This window comes from Ranitomeya imitator, chromosome 7 (genome assembly GCF_032444005.1).
Source record: "Ranitomeya imitator isolate aRanImi1 chromosome 7, aRanImi1.pri, whole genome shotgun sequence".
NCBI classification, from domain to species: domain Eukaryota; kingdom Metazoa; phylum Chordata; class Amphibia; order Anura; family Dendrobatidae; genus Ranitomeya; species Ranitomeya imitator.
The window spans coordinates 118,409,017-118,421,275 of record NC_091288.1 but is presented as its reverse complement, the minus strand read 5'-3'; the positions used below and the strand labels follow the sequence as shown (position 1 = coordinate 118,421,275).

At 41.1% G+C, this 12,259-nt stretch overlaps 1 protein-coding gene across 2 annotated transcripts in view; it reads right to left on the bottom strand.

Moving 5' to 3' along the window:
- Nucleotides 1-560: 560 nt before the first annotated feature.
- The window catches only part of CFAP410 (cilia and flagella associated protein 410), a 249,374-nt gene continuing 237,675 nt past the window's right edge, over nt 561-12,259 (bottom strand). For both annotated transcript variants that reach the window (XM_069733765.1, XM_069733766.1), the window contains one exon: nt 561-1,279. In XM_069733765.1, coding sequence (XP_069589866.1) covers nt 1,151-1,279 — 129 coding nt within the window. In that variant the 3' untranslated portion in view covers nt 561-1,150. The remainder of the gene's footprint in view (nt 1,280-12,259) is intronic.

Sequence of the window (12,259 nt, the reverse complement as noted above, 5' to 3'; positions counted from 1 at the left end):
TATACAACATTTTGTGTAGTCATCACTTAGGTTTTGTAAAATCAATGGCTCAAAACTGGTTAAATGACTTAACATTTGTATAGTAATAGTTGCTGTAGTTACAAACACAGTCAATGAGTGCAATGGATTTATGAAGAAAGTGTTTTCCCTCCCCTCTCTGGACAGACTCAGAGGCATAAATGCATACACATCAGCCTATGAAGTATATCCTTGGTGCACAAGGGAGGGAGAAGCAGGGGAGACTGATGAATACATCAGACTCAAACTAACTGGCAAGAATTATACAACCCATAGTTGTAATATGATACCACTAAAGAGGGTCTAATCTCACTATCGGAGCAATCATTATTCACTACTGATTTATGGAAACAAAACTAAGAACACTACAGCTACATCTTTTTAACATTGTTACTGTGCTTGATTTCAATTTGACAGTAACAAATATGTTTGTTATACACCATTTTATGGACAGTTTATATAATATATATTTACAAAAATGAAAGAACTGACATCTGTACAGAAACATGTGAGACTGAAAACGGATAAACTTGGATTAGAAATTACTGCACCATGAAAAAGCTTTTTATTTTCATACTAATCCCAAATTTTCTTAGCATTTTAAACTGTCACAAAAGTTGATAAATATTAAGTGTTCATCTAATAGTTAGCATGGAGTAATAATAAACAAGAGGCGATTAGCATTAACATTTTGGCCTATTGCACTAGTTTATCCAAACATTTGCCATGCGGATACAATATCTTCCACAAGGAATAACTTCTCTCACTGTACATTACTGTGGTGAAGGTGAATAAGTAATGAGACTAGAAGTATAGGCTTTAATAAATTCTTTTTCAACCTGTCTAAAAATATACATCTGTTATCCTGCCCAAGTACAGCCGGTTCACTGCATAAATTTTTGGATCATGCATGAAATGTTTTAAAGACACTAACAGCAGAATGATTTGCGCTTACGTAGTGTTCTACATAAATTTATTTTAACCTTCAATCTCTGATTCTGATTAAAGAGGTGCTTAGCAAAGTTGATTTTGCTCGATTTGCTCATCTGGAGGTTAAGCACTCGTCATGATGTATGCATGGGCTGATTGTGGACGCTGAAGTTCCCAGGCTGCACCTGCCTCCTGGATACTTTTATCTTTCTTGCTGCAGTTCTTTTCTCTGTAGCTGATGGATCCGATTCTCTGCAGTCCTTTGAACTATCTCCAAGCCTTCAGAGTCCAGGTCCTTCAGAAGAAGCAATACTGCATTCAGCACATTGTTCTGAAACAAAATAAAATCATTTTTAAATAGGAATTTGGCACAAATATTGTAACAATTTGGTGCTGCAGCCATTTTTGAGGATTTTGTTTTTAATGCCCGCCTTCCAAGAGCCATAACATTATATATTTCAACATAAACCATATAAAAGGCTTGTTCTTTTTTTGTAGAAGTTGTATTCTTTATGGCACCATTTAACCCCTCCCCAAAATGTGTCGTACAGTTAGGGCCAGAAATATTTGGACAGTGACACAAGTTTTGTTATTTTAGCTGTTTACAAAAACATGTTCAGAAATACAATTATATATATATAATATGGGCTGAAAGTGCACACTCCCAGCTGCAATATGATAGTTTCCACATCCAAATCGGAGAAAGGGTTTAGGAATCATAGCTCTGTAATGCATAGCGTCCTCTTTTTCAAGGGACCAAAAGTAATTGGACAATGGACTCTAAGGGCTGCAATTAACTCTGAAGGCGTCTCCCTCGTTAACCTGTAATCAATGAAGTAGTTAAAAGGTCAGGGGTGGATTCCAGGTGTGTGGTTTTGCATTTGGAAGCTGTTGCTTTGAGCAGACAACATGCGGTCAAAGGAACTCTCAATTGAGGTGAAGCAGAACATCCTGAGGCTGAAAAAAAAGAAAAAATCCATCAGAGAGATAGCAGACATGCTTGGAGTAGCAAAATCAACAGTTGGGTACATTCTGAGAAAAAAGGAATTGACTGGTGAGCTTGGGAACTCAAAAAGGCCTGGGCGTCCACGGATGACAACAGTGGTGGATGATCGCCGCATACTTAATTTGGTGAAGAAGAACCCGTTCACAACATCAACTGAAGTCCAGAACACTCTCAGTGAAGTAGGTGTATTTGTCTCTAAGTCAACAGTAAAGAGAAGACTCCATGACAGTAAATACAAAGGGTTCACATCTAGATGCAAACCATTCATCAATACCAAAAATAGACAGGCCAGAGTTAAATTTGCAGAAAAACACCTCAAGAAGCCAGCTCAGTTCTGGAAAAGTGTTCTATGGACAGATGAGACAAAGATCAACCTGTACCAGAATGATGGGAAGAAAAAAGTTTGGAGAAGAAAGGGAACGGCACATGATCCAAGGCACACCACATCCTCTGTAAAACATGGTGGAGGCAACGTGATGGCATGGGCATGCATGGCTTTCAATGGCACTGGGTCACTTGTGTTTATTGATGACATAAGAGCAGACAAGAGTAGCCGGATGAATTCTGAAGTGTACCGGGATATACTTTCAGCCCAGATTCAGCCAAATTCTGCAAAGTTGATTGGACGGCGCTTCATAGTACAGATGGACAATGACCCCAAGCATACAGCCAAAGCTACCCAGGAGTTCATGAGTGCCAAAAAGTGGAACATTCTGCAATGGCCAAGTCAATCTCCAGATCAAAACCCAATTGAGCATGCATTTCACTTGCTCAAATCCAGACTTAAGACGGAAAGACCCACAAACAAGCAAGACCTGAAGGCTGCGGCTGTAAAGGCCTGGCAAAGCATTAAGGAGGAGGAAACCCAGCGTTTGGTGATGTCCATGGGTTCCAGACTTAAGGCAGTGATTGCCTCCAAAGGATTTGCAACAAAATATTGAAAATAAAAATATTTTGTTTGGGTTATGTTTATTTGTCCAATTACTTTTGACCTCCTAAAATGTGGAGTGTTTGTAAAGAAATGTGTACAATTCCTACATTTTCTATCAGATATTTTTGTTCAACCCTTCAAATTAAACGTTACAATCTGCACTTGAATTCTGTTGTAGAGGTTTCATTTCAAATCCAATGTGGTGGCATGCAGAGCCCAACTTGCGAAAATTGTGTCACTGTCCAAATATTTCTGGCCCTAACTGTATATATACAGTTAGGTCTATATATATTTGGACAGAGACAGCATTTTTCTAATTTTAGTTATAGACATTACCACAATGAATTTTAAACAAAACAATTCAGATGCAGTTGAAGTTCAGACTTTCAGCTTTCATTTGAGGGTATCCACATTAAAATTGGATGAAGGGTTTAGGAGTTTCAGCTCCTTAACATGTGCCACCCTGTTTTTAAAGGGACCAAAAGTAATTGGACAGATTCAATTATTTTAAATAAAATGTTCAAAGCTGAAAGTCTGAACTTCAACTGCATCTGAATTGTTTTGTTTAAAAAGTCATTGTGGTAATGTCTATATCCAAAATTAGAAAAATGCTCTCTGTCCAAATACATATGGACCTAACTGTACGGAGCCGCATTTTCACAAAGTGATATATATATATATATATATATATATATATATATATATATCTCGCTGCTAATTTTGGTCACCGCGCGCTGCCTTGCACGGTGACCGGGTTAAGATGGCTGCTGTCTCTCAGAAAAAAAATTCACATTTTTCCTACAAAAAAAATGTATTTTAGTTCCAAATTTTGCATTTTCACATGGGTAACAGGATAAAATACACGATACGATTTGTAGTGCAATTTCTCCTGAGTATGCTGATGCCCAATATGTGTATGTGGAGGAAAACTACTGTTTGGGCACACGGCAAGGCTTAGAAAGGATGGAGTGACGTTTTGCAAAGCAGATTTTGTTGTAATGTTCTGCGGCTGTCATGATGCGTTTGGAGAGCCCCTGAGGAGCCTAAACAGTGGAAACTCCCCACAAGTGACCACATTTTGGAAGCTAAACCCCTCAAGGAAGATATTTAGATGTGTGGTGAGTAGAGTTAAGCGAATTTGTTCAGATTCGTTTCTGAATAAGATCGGCATTGAATATTGTTTTTGCAATATTCATCGAACACAGCCGACGTCATTTGTGTCAATGGGAGTAGAATTTAATGAATAAGTTCGGAACCGATCATCAAACATACACTCGGCGTGAATAGGGTACCAATATGGCAAATTCAGATTCAGCGACCAAATCCAAACAAATTCACTCAACTCTAGAGGAGAGCACCTTGAACCCACAGGTGCTGCACAGAATTTTACAACGTTGATCAGTGAAAATGAAAAATGTTTTTTTTCGCACAAATAATTTTTATTTTCACAAGGATACCAGGTGAAAGTGGAACCCAAAAGTTGTTGTGCAGTTCCTTTTGAATATACAGATACCCCATTTGTGGTTGAAAACTACTTTTGAGGTAAAGTAAAAGCTCAGAAGGGAAGAAGCGCCATATTGGAGTTCAGTTTTTGCTGAACTGGTTGGAGGGTGCCATTTCACATTGCTAGAGCCCGAGGTACCTTCTGGAGCACAGCTTTTCCTAGAATAGTTTGTGGACTCCATAAACATAGTTACATAGTTATTAAGGTTGAAGGAAGACTATAAGTCCATCTAGTTCAACCCATAGCCTAACATGCCCTAACACAGCCCCTAAGTGCTAGAAGAGCAGAATCCCCCTCAAGTGACCCCATTTTGGAAATGATACCCTTAGGGATTTTATCTACAGGTGAGGGGATGATTTTAACTTAATGAGTGTTATCTAGAAACAAGCAGCAGTGGATGTTGCAGAGGGAAAATTGGAACTGGCATTGTAGTGCCCTGTAAGTTGTAGTGGCCATTATATTGTGGTGCCAAGCTCATGCATCCATAAATTAGGTGAGCTGTCATCGCAACAGAGATGCTTAACATGTGGATGCTAAATATGGTTTAGGCACACTGTTTGGCTCAGAAGGGAGAGGAGCATTTGAAAGCACAAAATTTGCCGAATTTCTTTTAGGGGTGAGAGCAGCTATAGAGCTTTTCCAGGGCCTTTGTAACAGTAATGTGGAAGCCCCCTATATTTCTGTTAACAGATGATGGACCTGAGGGGGACTTGCTGCTTTTGCAGGTTGATTTGAAGTTTTTGTTGGGAACATTTTACATAACGCTTGATATCACATTTATCAGGTGTAATAGGCTAAGCACTTATATTGGGGTTTGCATCTTAATCTCCGACTGAAATTATTCAGATGAAACCCACGAGGGATCTACTCACTATAAGGGCTCTTTCAGCAGTCAGAGTTGTATTAAACTGTTAATAGCGAGAGCAGGCGGCGGATTATGGGAGTATATACTGTAACAAACTTTTCACTCGGTATATGAAAAATAGACTAGATCGGGCGGTCCCATCTCTACTTGAACTACATGGACTGGGTCTTCGGACATCAAGCTCTTATATGCCTCCAAAGGACAACCCGCCTGTAGAAACTTTTGTCTTCCTTGTCGAAAGGGACAATGAGACCTTCAATCATGATGTACATCACAGAAAGTTTGATTTTCAGACCAATCTCACGTTATCAGAGAAATTATCACTAGATCAATTGTCTTCTGATAAAACGCTTATAATAAAACCGACAAAGGAAGGGCCACAGTGGTAATGGATAAGACTATTTGGAGGAGGTTTATAAGCAACTCATTGACACCGACGTCTATAGAGTTATACCACATAACCCTATGAATAAAATAGCTCGAAGAGCGGTCTTGGACTTCCATGAGCAGGAGGGTGTTAGGAGTCGAGTTCCCGCCGCTGCACAGGGGGAATCTCGAACAATGTCTGCTACAACCTGGGAACCTGTGGAGCACATTCGGGCTCCGCTGCTCATTGCAGCTTTTGAGCGTAGCGAAGCTCAAGGAGGGGGGCCCTAGGAGGGGGTAATGATAGGAGTCGAGTTCCCACCGCTGCACAGGGGGGGATCTCGAACCATGTCTGCTGCGGTCTCCCATTCTGCATCGGCCGCAGTGGAGCCTGCTCAGCGGAGACGTCGGTCCCAGCGTCTCACTGAATCTGATACTGTGCAAAGGGTTACTGCTGCCTCTCCAGGCTTTACTATTGTACCCTGCACTGGTCTGTGGCGAGCAGGCTTTTCTGGGACTAAGTCCTGCTTTGCACACACTGAGCATGCCCAGGGCAAGATCTCTCCGTGGAGATCAAGGGTCACATGCTCAGGTACTGCAGCAACTTCCATTGGTCCTCCAGGAAGGCCCTGTACCTGATCAAGTTCTGTGGCAGCCTTCCATTGGTCCTTCTTGGAAGGTCCTGTAGGTGCTACAACTATAAAGGGTTCTCATGACCGCACGGCCATGCGCTACTGTCAATTTATGTATGAGCTCAGCGCCAGTGTGGTCATGTTTTGTATGCAGTCAGGGACCCGGCTGAAATAAGCCCCTAGAATGCTGGCACCTCCGGCGAGGAGTTTCATGTTTGCATTTGACTGCATGACCACCATCTGCTCTACTAAGTAGCTGTGTGCTCTGTGAGCCAAACAGGGCACAGCGTTATCTTTGCTAACAGACTCTGTGAAGTAACAGTCTGTTCATACCACTATATAGTACCGCCATATCTAGCTGCAGGTGCTTTCCTGCACGGTGGATCCGAGGTTGCGAACTCACCGATTTCCTCTAATAAATATATATTCAGTGCGTTCCACCAACCCTAACAGTGGGTACCATAGATAACAAACTCAGACATTTCCTCATTAAAACAGATCCCATCACTCCCATTTTTTACATCCTGCCCAAAATACATAAATGATTGTTCAAACCACAAGGACGTCCAATAGTATCTCTAACTGATTCCATTCTAGCACCTCTAGCTATAGCATGAGAAAAGATACTGACACCACTGGTCAAACAAGCTAAATCGTTTCTTCTTGATACGAATGAATTCCTAAGACTTATCAAGTCTTTGGGCCCTCTCCATTCTTCCTCATTACTCGTAACATGGGATGTTAATAGTTTATATACATCCATTAAGCATGAGAAAGGGATGCAAGCAACAGACAGACTCCTCAGTGAAGTAGGCACTGACATCAAATTAAGACACTTGTGTGCTGATTTACTAGACCTGGTCCTTAAAGAAAATTACTTCATGTTTGAGAATACTTTCTACATAGCATCGTTTGAAGAGGACTTTGTATACACCCATTCTCCCTTCCAAAACCACTCGAGGATTTGACAACATATTTTGCATCTGGGATGGTCCTATTGAGACACTTTTACATTTCGATAGGCATATCAACAGTGTTTGGCCTGAATTGAAGTTTTCGCTACAGCACAGTATAGACCGTATCAACTTCTTAGACACATTGATTTACAAAAAGGGAAATGGAGTACTCTCCATTGACCTATTCACAAAACCTACTGACAGGAATAGCCCACTGCATTACAGTAGCTGTCACCCCCTTCCATAAAGAATGCCATTCCCAAATCGCAGTTCCAACAGGTTAAGAGGATAGCTTCTGATGAGAAGGTTAAAGAATTAAGATTGGTGGAGATGGGGAACAAATTCTCCTACAGGGGGTACCCATCTGAGATACTTTCTAAGGCTAAACAACATACTGTACCCACCAGGACAAACGCATTCCATTTGTAAGTACCTTCCACCCCTTCTCCAATCTAATACAATCCACCATCAGGCGACACTGGAACCTATTAATTAAAAGTTATCCTGATATCCCTGAATTCAAATTACCCTTTCTCCCCTGCTTTCCGGGCCAGGAATTTAAGGGACAGACTGGTCAAGGCAGATGTGGAGTCAAAAACAGTTTTACCTAAACAGACGTTTTTACAGACACAGAGGCAGGGTACCTTTCCCTGCCTTAACTGCTTGCAATGCAATAACGTGCAGAAGGGCCCCAAGGTTTTCCACCCCCACACAGGACAAGGGATCCCAATAAAGGGATACTACACATGTGAATCCACATATGTAATTTACTTAACCCCTTAATGACCGCCAATACGCCTTTTAACTGACCTTACATATAAGAGAATATCATCCCCATACAGGTATCAATCCGGCATCTGTTGGTTGTGCACTATAGCTGACAACTTTCTGCATCAGCCACGATCAGTGTTTGCACCGTCCAAATCTGTTTAACCCCTTAGATGCTGCTGTAAATAGTGACTACATCATTATATATGGTTAACAGAGTGTGGGGGCTCCCTCTTTATCCCAATTGGTGCCCTCAGATCATGATTTTGTGGTCCTGATGTTTGCCATGGCAATTCATGACCAAATAGCGGCCTTCGAGTCTGCCGGGTGTAGTAATCTGTTCAGAAGTTAGAGGCATTTAGGTGGTAAAAATGCACATTTTCATTTTTGTCATACCACTTTGCATTAATTCCTGTAAAGCACCTGAAGGGTTAATAAATTACCTGACAGCAGTTTTTTTTATATGTCAGGGGGTGCTGTTTTTAAAATGGTATCACGTTTGGGGGTTTCCCAATATATGAGACCCCTAAAGTCACTTCAAACATGGATGAGTCCCTAAAAAATAAATTTAGTAAATTTCCTTGAAAAAATGAAAAATTGCTGCTACAATTTTAAACCTCCTAAAATGCTAAAAAAATAAAATATCATTTTACAAATGGTGCTGATATAAAGCCGACATGTGGGAAATATTATTTATTAATGTTTTGCTGTGGTATGACTATCTGGATTAAAGGGATAATCATTCAAATTTTGAAAATTGCAAATTTTTTAACATTTTTCTAAAATTTTTGATATTTTTTATAAATAAACACAAAACATATTGACCTAAATTTACCATTTTCATAAAGTATAATGTGTCACGAAAAAACAGTCTCAAAATCACTGGGATTTGTTGAAGCGTTGCAGAGTTATTACCACATAAAGTGACAATGGTCAGATTTAAAAAATTTGGCTCTGTCACTAAGGGGTTAATCAAGTGTCCATGTGGTCTAGCTTATGTGGGGGAAACTACCCAGCTGGTCAGGGGCAGGGTATCACAACACAAATCCACAATAAAAAGCAAGAAAGTTCACCTCCCCCTACCACACCATTTTCAAGAAAAAAAATCACAATATATCCCAGCTCAAGTTCCAGGTTCTGGAGCAAATAGATCCCACCAGGAGAGGCCAAAATAGGATAAAAATCCTTAAAAAAGGGAAGCATACTGGATATTCACCCTGCAGACCATTGATCCGAAAGGGCTTAATAGAGAATATGATGTATCAGCTTTTCTGTGATTATGTCTGTTACTATCGTGGTACAGCAGACTAGTTGACTATTTGTATATATTTGAAATACATTAATTTGTTTTGTATGCCTAACTTCTTTTCTCTTTATTTTCTTTATAGAATCGATAAGCTCTTCACTCTATTATTCACTGGGCACTGCTGACATCACATATGGTACAGTATACATGCCTTCTTTTTCTGTGGAATTCTTTATTTAAAGTTTCAAATAACAAGAAACAGAAAAACAAAAGCCCACATATAAATCTCGGCTGCATTTAAAATACAAAAGATAAAGTCTTAAATATGCAAGTGAACTAGCAATTTCGGTATTGACTATGCTGGGAGAAAGAACAAATGAGCATAAAAACCATTTAACATTTTCAGGTCTAAATTTCAGCTATACGATGAAAGGAAAAAAAAGAAAGCTAGGAGATGTGACAAACGGGACCACGAGCAGGCAACTTTATGTCTTTAAAAGTTGAGGTTTGAGGAAGGGTATTTGGCTCGTATATGAGGCCAATCGGGCCAGCACGGTGGACGGCGGAGGAAAGGTCCCCATCCTATATAATTCTTCAAAAGATTTGGTGGTGAGAGAGCTCGTAATAAGACAGGTATAAAGATATAGCTCAATAGGGAGATCCCCAACTTGAACCGGGAGAGGGGAATGAAAATTTAATCCAGGGAAGCCAAGAGGTTTGAAACTTCCCATGAGTGCGAGTTTCCCAACTGGACAGTTCTTCTAGACGGTACAAATCATGAACCTTTAGAATCCATTCTTTTAGCGTTGGGAGTGTTAATTGCCTCCAATGCATAGAGATCAAGTGTTTAGCGGCTGCCAATAAAATAGGAAGCAAGTCGTGTTTCCTTGGATTAAAAGAAGATGAGGGGAGAGAAAGTAAGACAACTTGTAGAGTAAGGTCTCGATCCATCAGGCCCATACTGTGGAGAGATTTGTTAATATCGGTCCAGAATTGTAATAATCTCGGACAAGACCAGAAGATACGTGATATGGTACCCACGGAACGAGAGCATCTCCAACACAGTGGGGAGTCAGCTAATCCAAAGTGGAATAGCCTATCCGGGGTTCTGTACCACTTAGAGAATTTTGAATGCGTTTTCTTGCAATAGGATGCATCTGGAGAATCCATGAGAGTTGGCAAGTATTTGTTGGGTTTCTTGGAGGCACAATGAGATCTTCAGCTCTGTCTCCCAAGAAGAGAGGTAGAGAGGTTTAAATTGGATTGGGGTTTTGAGGAGATTTGCATAAAGCTTAGAAATTAGTCCAGTAACTGGTGGTTTTAACTTGACTAAAAGTTCAAGCCAAAGCCAGTCATAGGGGTGTCTCCTACCAAATCTGAATTTTGTCATGATATGATGTATATGGGTCTTCTGTAGAAAGTTTGTTGGATGTTTTGTAGCATTTTTCGGCCAGTTATCGGTGCAGGGTATCTGGTTGGATAGAAGGTGGGAAATTGGGGTCTTTGGCAGAGATGTCCATAGTCCAAAGACGTCATCATATTTAGGATCCGTTAACCACGGAATAACTTTAATTGGGGTATTATCAAGGAAAAGGCAGTGCTGGAGCTGATTTGGAATAAGGGTTACGTCTAATAGCTAATGTATTTTGAATTATCTCATCTAGCTTATCTGGTGGAGGGGTGAAGGACGACCAAAGATATAGGTCAGTCTCCTTCCCCATTAAGGAGAGTTCCAATTTTGTGCTAAGGTTGTCTGGATTAGGTTTTGATAAACTTATCTATCTGGCAAGGTGGATAGCGTTGTAGTAAGTTTTGAAGTCAGGCAAACCGAGACCCCCTCTTCCCTTAGGCAGGGACAGGATTTTTAGAGGAAGTCTAGCATTTTGGTATTTCCATACAAATTGAGAGATAACTTGGTTGACCAAGATAAAGAATGAGTTAGGAAGAGGTATAGGGACCATGTTCATGGTATAGAAAATCTTTGGGAAGATATAAGATTTTATGACATTGATCCGTCCCATCCAGGATAAGTACGGAAGGTCATATTTTTTAAGTAAGTTTGCAGGTTTGCTAGAATGGGGGTGTAGTTGTATTTATATAGGGAAGAGGGGTCTGCCGTTAAGTAGATTCCAAGATATTTCAGTTTGTCTGTAGGCCAATTAAAAGGGGTGTCTTTTTTCAAAACCAAAATATCTGAGGCTCTTGTCGAGATGTTTAGAGCCATAAGTCTAGGGAAGGACTGTTAGGGTTGGCGGAACGCACCAAATATATTGTTTATAAAAAGGAATTAGTGCGTTCACAACCCGGGATCCACCGTGCAGGAAAGTACCTGCTGCTAAATAATGGCGGCTCTATATGGCGGTATATACCAACTCTGTTAGCTTCACAGAGTAACCGCGAGAGGTGAGCTCTGTGCCCTGTTAGACTTTCACAGAGGCACAGGCCAACTACCCAGATGTGAGCAGTGAGTGGTTATGCATGCATACACAATCTCCTCGCCGGAGGAGCCAGCATTCTAGGGGCTTATTTCAGCCGGGTCCCTGAACACTCTTATACACAATCTCCTCTCCGGAGGTGCCAGCATTCTAGGGGCTTATTTCAGCCGGGTCCCTGAACACATACAAACACATGACCACATTGGCGCAAAGCATATAGCAAAAGACGATACTAGCGCATGGCCGTGCGGTCATGCACAGTTTATATAGTTGCAGCACAGGAAGCTGCTACTGAAGTTTTGCCCTTTCAGGAGCTTCCTGGAGGACCAATGGGATGCGCTGCAGTACCTGAACATGTGACCGAACATGTGACCCTCGACCTCCAATGGGAGACCTTGCCCTGGGCATGCTCAGTGTGTGTAAATAAGGACTTAGTCCCAGAGAGGCCTGTTCGCCGCAGATCAGTGCAGGGTACCATAGGAAAGCCAGAAAAGGCAGTAGTGACCCTATGCACCGAATCAGCCTCAGCGACGTCCCCGCTGAGCAGACCCCACTGCGGCCGATGCCGAATGGGAGACCGCAGCAGACACGGATCGAGATTC